Below are 22,420 nucleotides of genomic sequence, written 5' to 3'. Positions count from 1 at the left end.
GTGGGGTTTTTTTTGGTAAACTGTCCTGAGCTATTTTTGGAGGGGCATTATATAAATCAAATCAAATCATCAATAAATAAGTACAGTGTTTGCTTGAAGAGATCAGGACTGTGTTTGGTGAGAAATCCTCCCATAATTATGAACAGGTAGTGTTCCTAACTATGGATAGTATTTTACCCTGAGTAGAGTGTCTCTTCTGATAAATGCTGTATTCAAGGTCAGAAGCACAAGGCTTGCCTTTAACCCTGCACACTATACACTACTGAACCTGTACACTTTACACATTACAATATTGCCTAAATAGAGCTGTAGCTATTTTCTATTTTAGTGTCACATTAACATGACAGTTATGTTTTCCTAATACAAATAACTCTTTCCTGTATATGCTAGTGGAGGGTGTAGGAGACAGTCATATGTAAGTGTTCTGGTAATGTATGAATGAGCCCCAAGCTTAATGATAAATCTGGATGAAACTTTATGCTGTAGTCATTTCCTGCCCACTTTTATCATTATCCACATGGCTAGTAGGAACTAGCATAGATTATTCAGTGCATGGGGCTGGTTTTCATGTTCACTATAGGAAATCCACCTTTCCATATACTCAGTTACATGCTGCAGTGCACAATATGCAACATCCAACTGCAGAAATAATTGCTCTCTTTTCAATAAATAGGTTGATTTCATATAAAAGCTTTCATTTAGATCACAAGAATTACAATATATGCATCTGAAGTCTGTAGTCTGTGAAAGATTATGTTAACATCAAAAATTTGATTAACCACTAATGGAGCTGTAAGAAATTTGATTGCATAGTAGTTGTAGCTACTAAAAAAAATAAAAATCTGAAGTTTTCATTTCTGGAAATAGATACATTTTTAAAATAAAGAGTTTCATTTTAAAAGAAAAAAAATTACCAAAACAAACGCAGGAAAATTATTTATCTCAGGAGAGCACTCTGAAAAACTTCTTGCCCAAATATCATATTGCAATACTAAAAGTTCAGTATGTGCCTTTCACTACCATAACAGCACATAAATACTAATTTTTAAACAACTTTCTAATGAGATATTCTCACATTAAAACAGCTTTCATTGTAATTCTATTACATGCAACCTTATTTCCTGTAAAGTGCTCAGCAAGATTTAAAATATAACTCTTTAATAAAATTCACCATTAATAATCCCACATTTGTACAGTTTATAAGCCATTTTTTATGTATAAGGTCGGAACAGAAGAGGAAAGAAAATGGTGTTCTTTCATATTCTTATACACAAGGGCTCCATTAATTATCTACATGAACAGAGGAACGGGAATGTAAAGAAGAGATGGCACTATTATGATGACCCTAGCTTTATTACACAGACCTGCAGTAAAGGTTCTCCTGCAACCAGAGCATACATTTCTGTATGCTTTAAAAACTGAACTAAACCAAACCAAGCCAAAAATCTAGATACTTCCATATTGTATATTATTATACATGCTGCAGCTGGCATAAACCTGTTGACAATATGGCCATGTCCATTAAATATGCCCTTTGGTTTCCCCTGGGCATGCACTCCCTAACACAAAGTCAGTAGGGTAGCTCCTGTTCTTTGGAACTCTCTACATACATTGGAATCTGATCGATATCTGGATTCCCAATTGTGTTTCACAATATATGCGGACAATCTCTTATAATAAGATGTATGGAAGTATCATTTAATGCAAACAAAACAATTATAACTATTAGGAACTTAAGGAAATTACTTTTTGGAACTGAAACATACAAACTTCATAAATAACAATTAAGTTATATATCATATTGTATTAATAGTCTGAAATCTATAAATGTTACAAGGGGAAATGGATAAATTTCCGCATAACTACTGTATTCTGGAAAACAAGGGCATATATCAAAAGCCCAACAGTGAACAATACAGAGTTGGAAGAAAGGAAGACAATATTTAAGTGATATGAAGGTAAATCAAGACACACCATAAAAACATCTAGGGTACAATCCATTCAGATTCACAACTTAAATTACATTCTTTGTAACAGCAGAATTGTGTATGTTCTAACCTAAATGTAAATAAATGCAGACTTAAAAGTGTTTCAATTAGGTTTCATAGTGCGCCCGCTGTTCTTTTCTCCAATTAAAACTAAGTTTAAATTTAACTAATTGAAATCTCCACTAAGTTGAATGAATTTCTTTTTAAAAATGAATAGTCCAAAATCAGACACAAATGTATTTTTATTAGGATGAAAACAGATATCCAGGTGGTAATTTACCACACTAGGCATACAGTCATTTGTTGAGATAATCTGCATTGTCTTCCCAAGTAGAATATTGCCACATTCCTGTTCTCTCAGAATTCTGATGAGGAGTAGAAGTGTGATAAGAATGTCTGGACAATGCAGATTACAAGCCTAGCAAGTGGTTATATGCATATCTTGCTAAGGTACCATATTGTAAATTGTCATTCCTATGAACCCAAGGCATCTTCACGTGATAATGAGTTTGTTAATTCTCAAAAACTGATGTATATCATGATAATCTATAACTTTTTCCAATATGTGCAAGAATAATGAAGGAAATTAACTACAAATGATAATTGATTTTGAGATCTTAAACTAAACCTTAATCTAATTTGTTGTAAAAGGCACTACCCAAACACTTTTTTACAACTTTCCCTAAGAAACATACAGATTTCTACCAGTTACACAAAAAGAAAGCAATTTGTGATAGCAGTGCATCTGTTTTTCTGAATCTGGAGATCTGAGTCTGACAATCTATTATATTAATTCTCGTAGACGTGCCTCTGTGGGGATGCGTCCTGGAAACCCAGCGGATTGGCTGGGCGGTGGAGGTGCCAGATTGGCTGGGCAGCGGTTGGCCGCGTAGGAAAGTGGCCGCTTGGGGAGAAAAGGGAGGAAATCGGGAAGCGGAGAGGAGAACTGAAAGGACTGGGGCAGAAGGGAGGGGGGAAGCTGAGGGGAGAGAAAGCGGTGGAGCCTGGCTGGGCAGAGAGAAATGGCTGGCCGCTTCGGAAGATGCTCTCTAGAGGGAGGCCATGCAGGAAGGAGCCAGCTGAACGCTTGGCCGCCTGATTCACCAGGGACTGGAGGAAGGAGGCGGTGGCAACAGCCAGCAGGTAAAACACAAGCAGGCTAAAAAGTGGAGGGGGGAGCATGAATGAGAGAGAGAGAAAGAGGGGGAAACGGAGGAGGGAGCAAGTTGGGTCAGAAGGCTTGGGGGAGAGGGGACTGGGGCGGAAGGGGACTGTGGCAGAAGGCTTGGGGGGAGGGGAATAGGGCAGAAGGTGGGGGGAGTGTACTGCCGCACAGATGCTCTGTGTGGGTTCAGCTAGTGACTAATAAGTAACAAAAAGAAAAAGGTGAAATGATATTAATAATAGGGAACTTTGACATTGATCATTGGGCATGAAAAGGTGGAAGACAGAGGAGGCATAGGTGTCCCAGCTATGGTATTAATCACCATTGTAATTATCCACAATAGTCTTTTTCAAGGAATACTTCTTAGTAGAACTAATATTTCCGCTGCCATTTGCACTGGGTTGCTGCCATATACGCAAGCAGTGAACCAGACATGCATACGCAAGCAGTGAACCAGTGCATTTTCCTAAATGGAAGTGATATATATTTAGGAAAATAATCTTCTATGAAGCAGTCCATATAATGAACCTTTTATGCTCTACCTGTCAAATACGTATTTTACATATGTAAATACATATAATATAAACACTAAAATGTAAATAAATGAAATACGATTATTGTTGGGCATCCCTACCCTCCTCCGTGAGACAGGGTTGTTTACCCGGTCAAATGGTGGTGTGCCAAGAGAGGCAGAGGGCTCCGGTTGCTGGGACAATCCCAGCAATTCCCTTGCAGAAGCCAGGAAGGGCTCGGAGAGGTGGGCAACAGCTGCTGGGGGATGGATGCGTGCAGCCGGAGAGGCAGCAGTGTGGTGGAGATGGAATAACGATGACATCAGCCCCACAGCTGCAGCCCTGTGTGGAAATGCTAGTGAGTGGGGTGTAGTTGGAGGAAATGGTCTCTTGGGAGGCCAGGGAGGAGTGTCCTAAATATACGGCTTTATTTAAGGCAGGGGCTGATGAAGATGAAACGATTTGCAGGGATGGGGTTTGTTGGTCCGGTGGACTCCCAGAGAGGAGCATAGATGTTTGCTCCTGCTGATAGGCGAAGGAGTGGAGTGAATATAATTCTCCCCTCTCCAACTCTGAGGCAATTCCCGAGCCTTTAATTTAGTGTGAGAGGGTGGGAAGGTTAATTGGATAATCCCTCCTCCTTAAACATAGACAATTATATTATCTGCAATTCTTCCTTGGTTAAGGAAAGTAACCAAGATATATTGTTTAGATAAGTGTACCCCGACATGAAATCAGAATTCACTTTTTAAATTTAATGATGTGAAGACTACCCCATCATGAACTTAAGGCAGGAAACAATTTTAAAGGCATATAATTTGTTAGAAAACAGACTAAAAATTCAGCATCCTATGAAAGAATTATATACGGTTATATACTGTATCATTTCACAACTTATTTTAATGGAATTTTTTTCCAGGAAAAAGAAAGCATTAAAAAGCTCAGTTATAAAAGGGTGTTAAATTTTAGCTAGAAGCAAATATAATATTTACAATACTATGGCTGACATCCAAACAATGTGCTCCCTAAAGAGCAAAGTTGTGCCAGCGCACATAGATGTCATGCTAGAATTTGCATAATTTCACTATAGCAGTCTTGTGAAACAGTTCCTTTTAAATCAGACGAGGATGCTGCAGGCTGTACCGCTGTACCACAAGAATACTTGTGGCAATTGTGTAACACCACTTTGGAACGCAAGCTCCAGATGTAGTGCACTTGATTAACTGTTGTGTGCTAGTGCAAAATCCTTCTAAAAGTCCTCTGTTTGTCAGGATGTCAACCAATAAATGTAAACAGTAATACCCAGTAAGCACTGTACAGAATTTGAGCACCTGAGCTGTCAAAAATGGAACCTAGCTGAAGAAAACAAATGAAAACTGACCTTTTATATTATATAGAATGTAATAATATATATAAACAGACACTTACACACACAATTTAACTATGAAATAGAAGTTTCTGTAGTAAGAATCTTATGTATCCAGAGTTCCAAATATTTTGTGAGATTTTATTCTTTTCTTAATATTATGATTTTAAAATATATATTCTCTAGAAAATTCATAATCACCCAACAAAGACAGAGTTGGGTGGGCTAGAAAGCAGTGCATACATTGTACAGGGTAGGCTTTTACCACATTAAAAATGTACATAAACACTATACATGGTGATCTCCTCTGTTTCAAGAAGTTCAATTAGGCACAAAATATTAACAGTTCTAGTAGCACAAAATATTTGGACTTAGCTGAAAAACTATACATATTGTTTTAAAAGGTGATCAGAAACAGTTCAATTGTTTTAACTGGGATATACTTTATATATAATTCTTTTAAAATATAGCAGCACTAACTGAAAAAAATGTTTTATTTATTAGTGAAAAAATACAGGAATTATTTTACTGCAAAGAAATAAGTTCTCTTTATCAGTTTTTCTGCCATTTCTTTAGGATTTATTTTACAAATTTATCCATATTTATAATCTAAATAATGAAAAAATACTTACACAGCTGGTTGCATTGTTTCTGTGATTTTTCTATATGCTAGTAAGGATGCAGATTCTAATGTCTGTATAATTAAAAAAAACAAAAACAAAACTGCAGATTTACACAAGCGTGTACCTGCATGGAAGTGGACACTGGTGTGAGTGCACAGTTACAGCATATGCAAAAATCAAATCTGGCAATAGGGTTCCTTCTTTTTTGCACCTTAAAAAGAAACCGAAAATAATGTTGACATGGGGAACTGTAGCAAATGTTCATCCAGGGAACTCTTTCCCAATTAAAAAGGAATACGTTCATATCAGTATAACTTTATAGCAAAGGTTCATATCAAGATTTTTGAGCTCAGAATAATGAATTCAGCATTAATGGAAGTTGAAAAACTGGAATAGGGTTGGGGCTAGAGAGAAATCAGATGTTACAGTTCAATAAGGTCTAACACTTATTGTGTCAGTCAAACTAAAAAAGAAGCAAATAGTGCTTTCTTGATAGGAAGAGAACAGGCGTAAACCAGGGGGTTCTACACTTTGTACCAAGGCCAGATAAACGTTGCATAAGAAAGATCAGTGGACTGGATTACTAAATTTGTCAGATAAAATGACCATATGAAAAGGAGAAAAGGGGTCTTATTCCTTTAAGAATGGTGTAACAGAGTGAATTTTGGCAGATGAATCCTGCTGCACATCTACATGAAAAGCTGCTCCTGATGAAGTTCCCTCCTCTGCATAACTAGAAGGGGAGCTTTCAAAAGGCTAAGGAGCAACCCTATTTTCCTTTGCATCTAGGTCACCCTAAATAGGAAAGTCAAAGATACGTATGTATGGACAATATATTATGTACACAACTGACAAGTAACCTGTTTTCTTTGGAACTTACTTGTCTATGTGCATTATTTATGTTAAGGTTCAATTGCAGAGCTACGATTCTTATACTACCACAAGGGCATGGAGATGGCAGCAGTGCCAGTGCTTCTGCTGCCATCTGGGTAGCATTGCAGTGCACCAGGATAGCATGAGAAGCTCAAGACCATGCAAGAAGACTCCCTCCGCAAACGGTCTCAACTTCCAACACTGCTGTGAGGGTGCAGGAAGGAGTTGTGCTGCTGTCGTTTCCACACTGCTGAGGTAATGTAAAGAATCGAATCTAAGCTGCAATCGTATGGAAACTGACTTTAAAATAAGTCCCACAAAAGAAAGGCACTCTACATATGTTTAGAAGCAATTATCCTTTGGTCCTTTCAAACTTTGTGCCCAGGTGGTAAAGACTATACACATGCTGAATCCCAGGTAAATCCTATATGGAATTGCTAACTAATATATAACTCAGTTTATAGATGATTGATACAAAAACTGCACACTTTATTAAGACACAGACGTTACTAAGACAGACAGAAATAGGAAAACCACATAATACATGCAGATATGATAAGAAAATTCATTTTGCTTACTGTGGTTAAATAAAACAAAATATTCCACAGAAGGGATCAAATAACTGAATTAAAGAGTTCACTGTGGCTACACTGGGATTTTTGCAGGAAGGACACACAAAACACGTTGACTCATGTACTCTTTGTTACTGATTCCAGTATCAGTCTGTATTAAATGCATGAATCTTCTGTTCTCTACCTCAAGATGGTATATCCTCATTCCACAAAATTTCCCTAACTTCAGAAATTAAGAGAATCTAGTATTTGTAAATGTATTGAAAATAACACAGAGAAGATGTCTCTTAAATATATCTTGGGACAAGATATAGGCAGAACACTTAATGAAAATGAAATAATTCTTAATTTGTTGCTAGAGCACATATTAAAGAAGGGGGATGGATTACTTTATTGGGAACTGTTAAAGATAAATAGCTCTGCATTAAAAGATTTGGAATGTTTAATAGTTTACCATAATTTAAAAACAAAAACAAAAAACAGAGCAGGATCCAGATTAGCTTAGTTATGATTAAGTTCCATTGAAACAATCAGGATTTGTTATGAGTAGTTCTGTATCATTCATGTCAATGTACTTAGTCATCACTAAGTCTGGATCCTGCCAAATATTTTAAGCAGCAGACAATTTAACATAATACCATAAGTTCACTCTTCTGGCCTTGCAAGTGATTTTACAAGCTATTCAAAGCTTTTTACAGCAGCCTGTAGATTTTCTAAGTGATTTTCTTTATTGATGAGTACTTATTAAAATTTCTGAAACTAAGGTAAAGTTGGAAAAAAAATGTCCTTCAAACCCTGAACAAAGTACCCCCCCACACCACATATTATCTTGGTCATTAACATTAAGAGCTCTTCTAGTAAGAAGAAGTGCAGGAACAGCACTGTTTTCCAAGCATGACCCTGTCCAGATGCAGAGCAGGGTCTTAGCATGCTTTCTGCAGTATCACTTGTTGGGCACAGCTTGCTTTCTATGAAGAACTCATTACTATTTTCTGGTGAATGGGAGTTCTTCACACTAAGCAAGACTGGCCAGCAGATGGCACTGAGAAATTTGTGCTGGGACCCTGTAAAGAGGGTGGATTTGTGCTGGCTAGGAGGACAGTGCAAGTCTGCTGGTGTGTGCAGAAATATAGTAAAATTGCATTTGGGACAATGTTGTTCCAGTACTACTAATTGCCATATGGAAGAGCCCTAAGACTGGTAAAACAAGTAAGAAAATAACAGATTTCAAAATGTATGGATTTCATTGTGAGATGAGAGGATCACAATATTGAATTCAATCAGGTACCTGCTGTTTGCAGGTGTACAACTACAGTAGTTTTAATAAGCTTTTAAACTGTTAGTAAGTTAAGATGACAAATGTTCTGATCTAAATACACATTTTAAAGTAGTATTATGGAAACTTTAGTTGTATATCCTGCTTAAATGTAGGATTTCTCTATTTCTTTTTATAAAGACTTTTAAAAATAGGTTTGGTGAAACAAATAGCAAACTTGATAATGACAGATGAAATGAAGTGAGAAGGTAACTGTAAAGGATATAACTAAACTGAAGCGAAAGAATATTTGAAAATAACACAGTGTAATAAATGAAATACACTACATCAAAATGTTTTACACTAGTGACATTTCTTCCCAATTACATTTTATTACCTGCTAATAATCTTTTCACTTCAGGGGCAGGCAGATGCAATAATCAGTCAAAATGTAGAGGAGCATTTTTTGTTTTGTTTTGTGCTTATTATGCAGTTCAGCAGCCAACACTACTAAATTCTTCCATAGATCACATGGAAAAAACTCAAAACATGGTTAGAGATATTCAACTGACAAAATGCATATTGTTTTTCCAGTTCTGTTTCTGTAAGTACAAATTAGTGGAAATTGCTGTGGAAGTGGAAGCCATTTTGGGGCTGATAGATCTAAAGGCACAGATAAACTAAGTCCTTTTCTTAGTTTCTCACTTCAGAGAGGAGATCACAGAACATCTAACTTTAAAAAAAAACTACTTTCAACATAGTAGAATTTACTATGATTAAACGGTTCTTAAACTCATGAAATCAACATCTAATTTACCCTGATCGCTAATATATGCAAATAGTATTCAGATATTCTTTTCATATGTATTTTCTGCATCTTCACTATGATAAATCAAGTGGTTCTGAAGGAAAATAAAGAGCTTCTTTTCAAAATCCCTAATTCATAAATGTAATGCCATAGGATACTTCAAGCTTTAGTAATAATTTTTCCACTAGATACATTGGTGTCAATAGGATTAAGTCCTTTTGGGGATAACTGAATTTCTTCTTGCATAACTAGTTTTTATTTTCTCTGATTTTTAGAGCATTTTAGATTTTTAGAGTATTTTAAAAATGATCCTAGTATATAAAAATAAGACAAAGTTTGATAGATGTTAATGAGTAACATCCATAGTATCACTGACACCACTGTAAATCAATGAATATATGTTCTATTTTGGGTCTTGGTGAAAACTATGAAGTGAGAAGTCTCCTCTTGCTAGATTTGTGATTTCTTTGAACACCATACCCTTTCATATTGTTCAAATGTAAGGACAGCAAAAAATTTCCTCTTTTTAACCTAGGGGGTAACTGACATCTTCTTGTGTGACTGCGGTGAGGATAATAAAAAGAAGAGCCTGTTGTGCAAAAGCGGTAAGGATAGGAAAGAGAAGACCTTGGATAGTATTTTTTACATTTCGATTGATGGGGTAATCTCTTCTGTTGGACATAATTCTTGAAAACTTTCCTCAATGAATCTCCAAATAAAGTTCCACCACGGTATGGTAAGGATAACAGCTGATATTTTATATCTAGGTCTAAGGGCCAACCACGTAGCCAGATAGCTCTCCTGGCTACTGTGAGACATGCCATGTTTTTAACTGTGAGTCTGAGAGAATCTTGGGCTGCATCATGGATGAAATTAGCTGCAGTTCTTGCAATATGTGTCCTCCACTTGCTTGAAGACGGACTCAATGTTTTCCCCTTCTTTGCTTGCTCCTTTTCCAGCCAGGCTAATAAAGCTCTAGAAGCATAGGCAGAATAGAGAGAGACTCTAAGCTGGGCTGCAACTAAGCTGAATGTTCTCTTGATTACAGCATCAATCTTTCTATCAATTGGATCTTTGGGGACTGGACCCTCAAAACCAGAAAGGCATGATTTAGCATTCCCATTGATCACAGCAATATCTACCTTGGGCAAGGTATCCCATAAAGAGGATCTATCCACTGGAACAGGATATAGTTTATGTAGAATTGCAGGAGCTACGTATGTTTCATTGGGTTTATTCCAGATTCTGTGGATTAGCTTTTGAACAGATGAATGGACAGGAAGGGAATTTTCTGCTTTGTCTTCTTCTGAAGGCTGTTTAGATTTGTGAGATTTTAATCTCAGCTCCTTCTGAATATGCTTGAATAAATAACTTTGATGCTCCATTTTAAACCCACGTACAGGCTCACTATTTTCTTCCAATGAGGAAACATAGGATATTTCCCCATCTTGACGAGGTGACCCATTTTCCAAGTCCCTGTTACACCTGGGCAAAACTTCTGTAACTTCAGATGCTGTTATTTGGGAAGGTTGCCTAGTTATTTCAGGTGAAACTACTGCATCTGTTGAGTGTGTTCCCGCAGGATTCATTACTGGAGATTGTCCGGTCTGCATGGTAAAAGACACGGTATTCTTGGCCACAGCATCATAATCACTCAAACTGGCAGTAATGTCAGGTAATACGATAGACCTTGTTAATGAACTTTTGTCAGATTTGGAGGAATTAGTAGTACTACTACCAATAGCAGCAGCAGAAGGTCTTACCTTCTTGATATGGAACCTGTGGTTGTCTTCTGAATCTGAGCTGAGATCTATTGTGTGGTTGAACCACTGTTGTAGAGAAGATGGGCCCTTGGTGAATCTTTGCTGAAATGGGGAATTCTCTCCTACCTGAGAATCTGACCCATCATCCAGCTCTGTTATATGTTGTTGCAGAGTGCAATATCTAGAAACACCCTCAGATTCCCTTTCAGTTGATATCTTTTTCCTTCGACAGAGTGAAGGAGATATGGACTTAACTTTTGAGTGCTCTGAAGAGTGCCTGACTCTCCTATGAGACGTCTTTGATCTGGTGCTGATGGATTGATCGCCTGACCTTCTGGATAAGTTGGTTCTCTCAGACCACACAGACACTGTTTTGGTAAAGACAGGGTCTGCTTCAGGAAATTTGGTGACATCACTACATTTTCTCTTTCTTCCTTTGTCCATTTTCTTTATTGTCCACGGTGACATGGACCTGAAGTGATGGAAAAAAGTTCAAAATACTCGAATTCTTAGAGAACATTTTGGAGTAAACTAAAGTCTCCCTCAAAGACACATTATACTGTATTTAAAACTGCCTGAGGTAGTTTGAACTGGGGAATTGATTATCTGTAGCAAGGCTGAGTTACATAGAGGGTGCAAATTCATCTTCTATGATTTCAGTATTAACTTGCATCTGTCCTGTCTCTAAAGAAAAAAGCGGCAAGTCCTATTATCTCTGAATGGCACTGGAACTCAGGTCTAAAAGGAAATTTTAACAAAAAGTATTAGATGAGTGATTTTCTTTTTAATACTTCAAGTATTTAGATCCATGCAATCATTTATTTAACCACACAAACCAATCAACAATGTAATAAGAGATTTACAGATTAACATGCTAGTTGTTTCAAGACATATACTGAAATCCTGGCTTAGGTTCTGCATGATTATTTATATCTATATATCTATATATATATAATCACAGGTAGAACTGAATTGCCAGTTCACAGAATTGGCATAATTCTGCATGACTATCAGGTAGTCCATGAATAGAAAGATAACATAGTGCAAATTAGCATTGGAATCATTTTCATATGAGAACAGCTGTGTTATTATTTGATTACTTTAGGCCAATTTTACTCCATAACTTTTACTATTAGTAATATTCATTAAGCAACCATGGGAATAGAAAAATGAGCCACCCTTTGCATTGAAAAACACCATAGAAAAACATAGTAGCTACTCTGGCATTCGGAATTATAAAATACATAGCTTATTATACTGAGATGAAATACAGATTTCTTATAGGTACACAAAAAGCAACAAAAGTGTACTGAAACAATTTACTACAGTAAATTACAAATGAGAACTAAAATGATATTATCCATATGGAACTAAACATACATTAAAATATGATACAACATAAAAGCAAAACACAATGCACTAATCTTTTAAAAAACTAATATTTCCTTATTTAAACAAAATACACTGGTGTATAACAATTAACCTTTCTTTAAATGATATGGTAGGTATATTGCAACTATTAGAAATTTACTAGTATTAAAATTATGCCTTTGTGAAGAAAGGAAATGCAACTATTTTTTTAATAAGCAAAACTAGCTTTGAAGACAGAACAAACAAACTCAAGTTAGTCTGTAATCATTCTCTATTTCTTATCCAGCGAATTATGTTTAATTGTTGTGCTCATCTTTCATATGCTACTTAGCTGTTCTTTGCCAACATCAAACAAGAATTTGTCTACACCGGATTATTGCACTACCAAGACAAAGAAGCAAAATCTAAGATTTTTATTACTTAAGCCTGGATTTAATTCGGGACATTTATATACCCTGCTTTATTCCTGCCTTTAAAGGAATAAGGCAGAAGGATTAAATTATAAGAAAAAAATCTCACATGCACAGAAATAACCAATGACAGCAAACACTGGAAGATACAAAAGATACAAATGAGGTAAAACCCTAGATCCAAATTCCATTAAGTATTGGAATATCAATACTGTAATTTGGATCTGTATTTTACATTTCTGATCGATCATAATATATGATACTAAGATTCCCCAGTTATAAAGTAATCAACAGAGAATGGGGAAAAGGTTACCAGCAAAAACAGGAGACAAGATAAAGGCTACACGACTTACCTTTATCTGGAGACGTTCTGCAGTAATGGAGATGCTGCTATGGCTTTTCATGCCTTCTGCTATGCTATACCTTATCAGAATAGTCACACTCATCGTACTGCAAACATTTTGTAGAGTCAAATAAATGATTAATTATAAAATAACCAGATATGTTGATACTATGTCTGTGAATTGAATAATAATGGCATGGAGCCATGATCCTCTATCAACATATCTGCTTGTGACGCCAACATGATATCCCTAAAATGTTGGCATGACATCATGCTTTATGACTGACATCAATACACCCAGTGTTAAAACGCTTCAGAGGTGGGTGCAGCAAGTCCTAAGAATAGACTCTTATTGTCAAATCCATGTTGATATGACCAATAAGAATTAACAAAATTGTTACCTGTATTCACCAAGAGTTCCATCATCTTCTTTCATAGGCTGTATTTCTGGATCACCATGAGCATCTTCTTTTTCTTTCACTAAAACACACACACAGAGACACATACTTTAAAAAAATCAGCAACTATTTGGATTAAGAATTTCATGGTGAATTTTCAAATAATTTAAGAATAGGTTACTGTGTATGATGTTGAACTAATGCAGTAGCCTTATGTTATGGCAGTGCCTAGCTGAGACCATGAATAGTTCTTTTACAGCACTAATTCTTTACAATTTTTAAGAGCAGAAAGGCCACTGTGTATACTACCTCACTTTTGGCTAAGTCAGTACACTGACACAGGGGTTATTGTTTCTCCGGGCATGGACACACTGTCTATCTAGCTGGCAAGTGCTTTCTTCACCGGCCCAGCTCCCTCCCCAGTGAGAGAAAGGAAAGAAACACCAAGCACTTATCAGCTGAAAGGCCACATGTCTGGGTCTGAAGCCAGCAGTGCCTCCTGCATCAGCAGAGTGGGCAGGTGGAAGGCACATGACTGGACTGGGGTAGGGTGCCCAGTAAAGGAGAGGGGCAGATATGGAGCCTAGTGGCAGTAATGAGAGGTGCAAACTCCCCCTGCTTAAATACGATCCTCCGCATCTCTGGCATTTTTTTTTTAAAAAACTGAAAACCCATCTTTTCACCCAAGCTTTCTCAGCTTCCTAAATTTGGGGGGTTTTAATATCTGGTCTATTTTAAAATTCAAAACCCGATTTCGGGGTTTTTAATCACTGTAATTGTTTAATTGTTTTAAAATGTTTTTAAATTGTTAATTGTTATATTGTTTTTTAATTTGTTTTAGCTCTTTACTGTTTTAGTGGTTTGTTTTAATTGTAAACTGCCCTGAGCCATTTCGGAAGGGCGGTACACAAATCAAATCAAATCAAATCAATCAATAATAATAATAATAATGCCCACCTGTGGTGGCTACATTGAGGAGCAAGGAGTGCCCGGCAGGGGGCGATGGGACTGTCTGGCAGTCCCTGCACCTCCACATCTGAAGCCTGAAGGACAATTGTCCCCACTTGTCCAGTGGTGGCTACACCACAATGTACACCGTTAGTTAGGATGCTGGCCAGTGTAAGTAGCTCTGTGTGCCCAAGCGGACTTGAGTTTCTTGAACAGAAGGTCCCCATGGCATATTGTAAACTGTCTTGAAAGTTAATTGACTTCCATAAGCACTTTTTGTTATACCACAAGGATCTGATGTTAGAGCCAAGAAGTCCAGAATCCAACTGGATTGCCCAATCATATGGTTGCTGAAGAGGCATTCTTGATCATAGCCAATTTAAGTTTAAATAGAATTAGATATATTAACATACATAACATTAGAAATCTCCTACCTGGATATTTTCCACCCTTATTTCTCCTTATGAAACAAACTATCAGCAAAATCAAGATGAGAAGAGCAACTGCACACATAAGACCAATGAACCATCCCTGAGTAGCAATGTCAACCTGCCGACTTGCCTTTGCTAGGAAAAAGAAAAAGAAAAAATTATGTCAAAGGTACATATAGAAATACTATTCATGATTCTGTAATAATTGTGCATTACTTTATTTAAAAGATGTGTGTGTGTATAGTGTGTGTATATATGTGTGTGTGTGGGGGGGGAGAGAGAGAGAGAGAGAGTGTCTCAGTGTTTAGGGAGGCCTTTAATATAGCCCTACATTTAGGACACTTCTCCCTGCTTCTAGCTTGCTCTTTCTCCCTTGGCCAGGCAAGTGGATTGGCCACCCACACTATGGCCTCCCAAGGGGCCTTCTCCTCCAACTCCACCCCACTCGCTAGCATTTCCACACAGGGCTGCAGCTGTGGGACACACGTCATCATTATTCCATCTCCACCTCTCTGCTGCCTCTCGGGCTGCACCAGCCCATCCCCCAACGGCTGTTGCCCGCCTCTTCAAGCCCTTCCTATCTTCTGGGAGGGAATTGCTGGGGTTGTCCCGGCAACCAGAGCCTCCTGCCTCTCTCAGCACGTCACTGTTTGACCGGGTAAACAACCCTGTTTCGTGGAGGGTGGCAGAGCCCCCCACCCACACACTCATGTCTAACCAGTTACCAGGGACATTTGATCTTCAAATATGTTTGGAAAAAGGTTTTTCATTTTACTGAAAATTGTGCATTTATCCTATTGTGTTCACCAAGTAAAGACTTGCTTTGTACAGTCAAGTATATAGCATACTTGACTGGTTTTGCTGATGTGTAGAGGTGGTAGTAGCGAATATATTTGTGATACTAATCACAATGTGGGGGAAGAAGACAGAAGGAGAACAGCTTGGGTGGGGCACCGACTGACTGCTGTCTTTGCCCCTGCCCCACCTTTCCTCAGGTGTGTGTAACATCTCCTTGGGCTGCTGCTGGGGCTTTGGCTGCTGCTGCTGCTATATAGGGCAGGCTAGCCCAAGGGCCTGGGGGAAGAAGACAGAAGGAGAACAGCTTGGGTGGGGCACTGACTGACTGCTGTCTTTGCCCCTGCCCCACCTTTCCTCAGGTGTGTGTAACATCTCCTTGGGCTGCTGCTGGGGCTTTGGCTGCTGCTATATAGGGCAGGCTAGCCCAAGGGCCTGGGGGAAGAAGACAGAAGGAGAACAGCTTGGGTGGGGCACTGACTGACTGCTGTCTTTGCCCCTGCCCCACCTTTCCTCAGGTGTGTGTAACATCTCCTTGGGCTGCTGCTGGGGCTTTGGCTGCTGCTGCTGCTGCTATATAGGGCAGGCTAGCCCAAGGGCTCTCGTCCTTGTGGCTCTCTGCCGTGGGGCGAGCTGCCTGAGGACCAGAAGATCTCTCTCCTTCTGCCCTGAAGAGCCATCTTCTCACAATTAAGAAGTCAGCAGGAGACTACGCAAGCCTGGTTTTGTTTTGTTTTTAATTAAGCCAAGAAGCCGTGGTGGGTTAGTCTGGGTAGATGTGTCTGGGGGAGCAAAAAAGTGGGTCTGGAGCGGGGGCGGCAATATCACAGGTAGCGGGCAGAGGGAGGTATGGCGGTGGGAGTTGGGCAGGCCGTTACAGGGGAAAACGGTCCAGGCAATTGAGGCCTGTTCCTTTTTCCGGCCCTTCTCCCAACCCTCTGACCCTAGGGAGCTCTGGGAACACTCCTTCGAGGATTAGGGTGCTGCTGCTGAATGCCAGGTCAGTTAACGCAAAAACATCTCTCATCCACGATCTGATTGTGGATGAACGTGCTGACCTGGTATGTGTGACGGAGACCTGGTTGGATGCGCTGGGCGGGGTTGGTCTCTCTCAGCTTTGTCCTCCAGGTTTCCAGATCGTGCAGCAGCCCCGCCTCGAGGGTCGGGGAGGAGGCGTTGCAGTCATCTTTCGAGAGACCCTCCCCGTTTCCAGGTGCCCGGTCAGGCAATCTCAGAATTTCGAGTGTTTGTCCTTGAGGGTGGGCCTCTGAGATAGGCTGGGGATTCTGTTGGTGTACCGACCACCCCGCTGCACTTCAGTCTCCCTACCTGAGCTGGCGGGGGTGGTCTCGGAGGTGGCCTTGGGTTCCTCCAGGCTTATTGTTTTGGGGGATTTCAATGTCCACGCTGAGGCCCCCCTAGTGGGTGCGGCTCAGGATTTCATGGCCTCCATGGCAACCATGGGCCTGTCTCAATTGGTATCCGGCCCTACCCACGTGGCGGGACACACTGTGGATCTGGTTTTTGCCGACCAGGAAATAAATGATCTGGAGGTGGGGGAATTTGAGACCACTCCCTTGTCATGGACAGATCATCACCTGGTGGGGTTTAGTTTGACTGCTCCGTCTGTCCTCTGCAGGGGTGGTGGGCCGATTAAGATGGTCCGCCCCCGGAGGCTTATGGATCCGCTTAGATTCCAGACGGCCCTCGGGGAGTTTCCAGTGTCCAGAGCTGGTGACCTTGTCGACGCCTTGGTTGATCTCTGGAATGGAGAGATGGCCCGGGCTGTTGACACGGTTGCCCCCAAGCGCCCTCTCCGGCTTAGTGGAGCCCGTTCCGCTCCTTGGTTTTCCTCGGAGCTTAGGGTGATGAAGCAACTCGGACGACGGCTGGAGCGACACTGGAGGAAGAGTCGTCACGAATCCGATCGAACACGGGCTAGAACCCATTTTAGGGACTACTCCGTGGCGGTGGGAGCGGCGAAGAAACATTTTTTCTCCGCCTCCATTGCGTCTGCTCAGTGCAGGCAAACAGAGCTGTTTCGTGTGGTGAAAACATTGCTCCACACATCCCCCCGGACAATGGGGGAGGAGCCATCTACAGCTCTTTGTGATCGGTTTGCCTGTCACTTTGCAGATAAAGTCGCTTGCATCCGTGCTGACCTGGACTCCAGAGTTTTGGCAGTTCCGGCAGACGTGCCTTTGGTACCATCTGGTCCCGTTGTGTTGGATTCTTTTCGGTTGGTGCGGCCTGAGGATGTGGACAAGATCCTGGGCAGTGTGCGGGCGACTTCGTGCGCTCTTGACCCTTGCCCTTCATGGCTAATAAAAGCTGCCAGGGAGGGGACAGGCAGATGGCTGGAGGTGATGGTTAATGCTTCATTAAGGGAGGGCAGGATGCCATCGTGCCTTAAGGAGGCGGTGGTAAGACCTCTATTAAAAAAGCCCTCCCTTGATCCCTCCAGCCTGGACAACTATAGACCTGTGTCTAACCTGCCCTTTTTGGGCAAGGTGATGGAGCGTGTGGTGGCGTCCCAGCTGCAGAGGGTCTTGGATGATACGGATTATCTGGACCCTTTTCAATCTGGCTTCCGCCCCGGGTATGGGACTGAGACTGCCTTGGTCGCTCTAGTGGATGACCTACGCCGGGAACTAGACAGGGGGAGTGCGTCCCTGTTGGTTCTGCTGGACCTCTCAGCGGCGTTCGATACCATCGACCATGGTATCCTTCTGGGCCGCCTCTCGAGTATGGGAATCGGAGGCACTGCGTTGCAGTGGTTCCGGTCCTTTCTTGAGGGGAGGGTCCAGAAGGTGGTGCTGGGGGACTACTGCTCGGCCCCGTGGCCGTTGGCCTGTGGGGTCCCGCAGGGTTCGGTCTTGTCCCCCATGCTGTTTAACATCTACATGAAGCCGCTGGGAGAGGTCATCCGGGGATTTGGACTGAGTTGTCAGCAATATGCGGATGACACTCAGCTCTATCTCTCCTTGTCATCGGATCCTAGGGAGGCGGTGGATGTCCTGAACCGGGGACTGGAGGCCGTGATGGGTTGGATGTGGGCTAACAAACTGAAATTGAATCCGGATAAGACGGAGGTGCTGTTGGTCAGTAGGAGAGCCAATCGGGATGTGGAGATTTTACCAGTTCTGGATGGGGTTGCACTCCCCTTGAAGGAACAAGTACGCAGCTTGGGGGTACTACTGGACCCGGCTCTGCTCTTGGAAGCTCAGGTGGAGGCGGTGGCCAGGGGTGCCTTTGCACGGCTTCGGCTGGTGCGCCAGCTGCGTCCCTTTCTCGAGAAGGCAGATCTGGCCACGGTTACCCACGCCTTAGTCACGTCGCGGCTGGATTACTGTAACGCGCTCTACGTGGGGCTGCCCTTGAAGAATATCCGGAAACTGCAGCTAGTGCAAAACGCGGCAGCGAGGGTGTTATCCAGAGCTGCCCGTTGGGAACATATCACCCCCATTTTGAAAGAGCTGCACTGGCTACCGGTTCGTTTCCGGGTCCAATTCAAGGTGCTGGTTTTGACCTTTAAAGCCCTAAACGGTTTGGGCCCAGGGTATTTGAGGGACCGCCTGCTCCCAAGGGTTGCTGCCCGCTTGACGAGGACATCTGAGGGGGCCCTGCTCCGGGTGCCGACAATGAGAGAGGCCCGGCTGTCGTGCACTCGGGACAGGGCCTTCTCTGTTGCTGCCCCCAGACTCTGGAATGCTCTCCCAGTGGTCATTCGCTCCTCGGACTCCATCATGGCTTTTAGAAAGTTTGTAAAGACTTGGCTTTTTACCCAGGCTTTTACATAATCGTTTTTACTGCTGCTTCTGGGTGTTTTTATTTCTTGTATTGTTTTATGCCTGTTTTTATATGTTTTTATACTCTTGCATGTTATTTTATTGTGTTTTTATTGTATGTTTTTAACTTTTGTAAACCGCCTTGGGGCTATATTTTAACGAAAGGCGGTATAAAAATGCAAAAATAAATAAAATAAATAAATAAATGTTGTGGATCTCTATGTGTAGAAAGAATGTATAACTAATTGGGAAATATGTCTCCAAATACTGTTTTGCAGTGCTTCTTAGGAAGATTATAGAACATTATCAAACGAAATCCTGCTATCAATGAAGATATGAGGTGAGTTTAGACAACCTGGTGCCATCATTTCCTCATTGGGATATAGAAAGTTGATCTTGTGGACTTGGGCAATACAATCCACTTGGTAAAGAACAGCCATCCCCACTAGACTTCCCTTGTAAAGGAAAGTGCAACAGGATCTCTATTCTGGATGAACATTTTCATCTTTTTAGGTCGTATTGTACGGCAGTTTTGAAAGCTGAAAGTGAGCTATTTCTAAAGATGACAAATTGAGACTATTATGTTCTTTTTAAGTTAACAAAATCCAACAATTACAGCAGCAGAAATGGGGTAAACTCCCCCTGTGTGGATTTAAAATGAACTTAATAGTAAATTTTTAAATAATATTTTTCCTAATATGGTTAGAAACAGCAAGGATTTTCCAAACATGCAGTTATGAGGAATTAAAAGTTTAGTATCAAACATTAAAGGAAAACAATATATACACTTAACACTCAAACACAGTGTGAAATTTTGTGTCAGCTAAACAAAAACAATCCATGCATAACACATGCCAAAAATAGAACAAGGTGATAACTTACTTATGCAGCTTCTGGTATTCTTTGGATTATGTATATCCTGGTAAGGCATATAAGGTTTCTAGAATCTGGTAATGCATTTTTAATTGAAATAATATTTTTGTGCTAAACAAATTATTTGCTTCAAGCTGACTGGTTGTTTTCTCTGATGAATACAGAAGCTGCTAGTACATGTGAATTGTATGATTTCTGCACCACTACAACAAATGTTTCATGAATGTTGTACAGGAATTCTTTTAGAGACTATAGAACATATTTTGTGAAACCGAATCAAATTTTGGTTTATTCCTTCTTACCCAGGACATATTCACTCATTTCCCCCTCCTTATTCCACTTCATTGTCCCATATTCATCATAAACAAAAAAGAATTTAGATGCTGCCTATTGAACTTTACTTCTGTACAAAAGCAAAATAATAACTGCCTCCACATGTTCTGCCACTGCAACTGAGAAGTAAATGAAATTTTCTTTACGTAGCAAATCCTAGGGCTTCACTGTGAAGAATCCTGACCCCATGTCCTCATAAATGCTGCTATCATACCAGCTTCTGCCAAAGGTGGAATTCTGGCCAAATTCTGATGTTTCAGCTGGGAAGTATCACTGTGGATATGTGTGAGCATTTGCTGTAATTCCTGGCAGCTTTTGGCTAGTTCTGAAAGTGAGTGTTGGAGCCATGGTGGGCTTCTAAGCAATCCAGTCAATGAGAAGCATCCTATTATTCTATAAGACTGAATGCTACTATGCAGATTCAATAGTATTTACCCCCCACCCCTTTTATAGACATATGTCACATAGTGTGGACAGGATCCATTGTATCAGCTATAGCTCAGATGATATTACAGTCTTTTCCCATATGCAGGCTGCTTAGGGACCATGAATTGCAATAAGCCACGTAGTTTTGCATTTTGTGGTTCTCTGGTGGAATTAGATATTCTGTTGATACCTAGTGTCAATGAGTAGATTTATCTGTGTAAAATTCCACCAATAATACAGAAGTCAGCTTTTGCAGCATTAAGACCCACTAGAAAGGTTTCACACCATCCCAAGTGTTCCTTTGCATTCAGCATAGAATGTCCCTAAAAATGTGTTTTAGAGAATACACAGTATTTTGGCAATTTAGTCCAGATCATGTATATACTCTTTAAATGAAGGATTTAAACATAAAACCTTTCATATCTAGGAAAGTTTACTAATATCTTATTTTAAGAGATTTCTATAATTCTAGACATTTTTTCCAGGAGTAGCAGTACAATGATAATAATGTTACAAAATTGTTTCCAGCCCAGAGATGATCATGTGTAATAGCGGGCTCCCGCTCCAAATAATCAATTAGTGGCCTCAGCTCTTAGTGAAACAGAGATGTGTGCACCTTGAGCCCCCACCCAACTGATTGGTTTATTATATGTTCATGAGTACAGTAAATGTGCCAGGTACAGTATTTTGTCACTGCAGATAACCCCCTCTTTTCTCACACAAACAGGAAGACTGCATCTGGAACATCAACCTATACTATTTCCACTCATATATAATGCCTATAGATAGGTAACATGATTCCTAATTGTCCTTTTTATTAGTTGCTTTGTTATCTTCCTGATAATTATTTTATATTATAAAACAGTTAACCTTAGCATTTGGTTTTACATGCAATACATAAAGGCTACGAACAAAAGTGTTTTGTTCAAAACACTAACAATAAACTCTAAACACTTCTATAAACAACATGCTCTATAAGAATACAAGACATCTGGAAATTTCTAATAAAACTTATGTATTAGGTAAAACTGTTTCATACAGGCAAACTGACACAAAGATTTCTAGTCTTCCTTTTTTACAGAATACTTGGTGCAAAACTTTCCAAATAGTAGAGACATTACTTGTTTTGATTATGGCATATTTGGACCAGTGGAACATCAAATTTAGTAGGGTTCCCCCCCCCCACCCCCGATCCAGGTTGGAAGAAGTAAAGCCCAAGATAGTGGTCTGAGCTGTCCAAGCTTAATTATTCTCAAACACTTTCTGGTTCACAATGAACAAAGGATGGACCATCTAGAAATATATATCAGCATTAATAAGAGTCCCTAAAATGGGCATGTATCTTAAAATAACTAAGGGTTGAGATGAAGATGGTATTA

The 22,420-nt window shown here is 40.2% G+C and overlaps 1 protein-coding gene and 1 long non-coding RNA gene across 21 annotated transcripts in view; one reads left to right on the top strand and one right to left on the bottom strand.

Moving 5' to 3' along the window:
- NRCAM (neuronal cell adhesion molecule) overlaps window positions 1-22,420 on the bottom strand; it is a 214,452-nt gene that overhangs the window by 6,692 nt on the left and 185,340 nt on the right. For 18 of the 20 annotated variants that reach the window (XM_053256564.1, XM_053256562.1, XM_053256566.1 and 15 more), the window contains 2 exons: window positions 14,830-14,961; window positions 13,451-13,529 (listed from right to left, as the gene is read on the bottom strand). In XM_053256564.1, the coding sequence (XP_053112539.1) occupies window positions 13,451-13,529; window positions 14,830-14,961 (211 nt within the window). Of the gene's footprint in view, window positions 1-5,663; window positions 5,726-5,777; window positions 11,398-13,450; window positions 13,530-14,829; window positions 14,962-22,420 lie in introns of those variants that run through there. The other 2 variants (XR_008308695.1, XM_053256578.1) reach the window with 2 other exon arrangements.
- On the top strand, window positions 14,870-22,216 carry LOC128327599 (uncharacterized). Its single transcript, XR_008308699.1, has 3 exons — window positions 14,870-14,995; window positions 19,688-19,749; window positions 21,769-22,216. It is a non-coding gene; the product is annotated as an uncharacterized LOC128327599 (long non-coding RNA).

This window comes from Hemicordylus capensis, chromosome 5 (genome assembly GCF_027244095.1).
Source record: "Hemicordylus capensis ecotype Gifberg chromosome 5, rHemCap1.1.pri, whole genome shotgun sequence".
Lineage (NCBI taxonomy): Eukaryota > Metazoa > Chordata > Lepidosauria > Squamata > Cordylidae > Hemicordylus > Hemicordylus capensis.
This window is presented reverse-complemented; position numbering and strand designations above follow the sequence as displayed.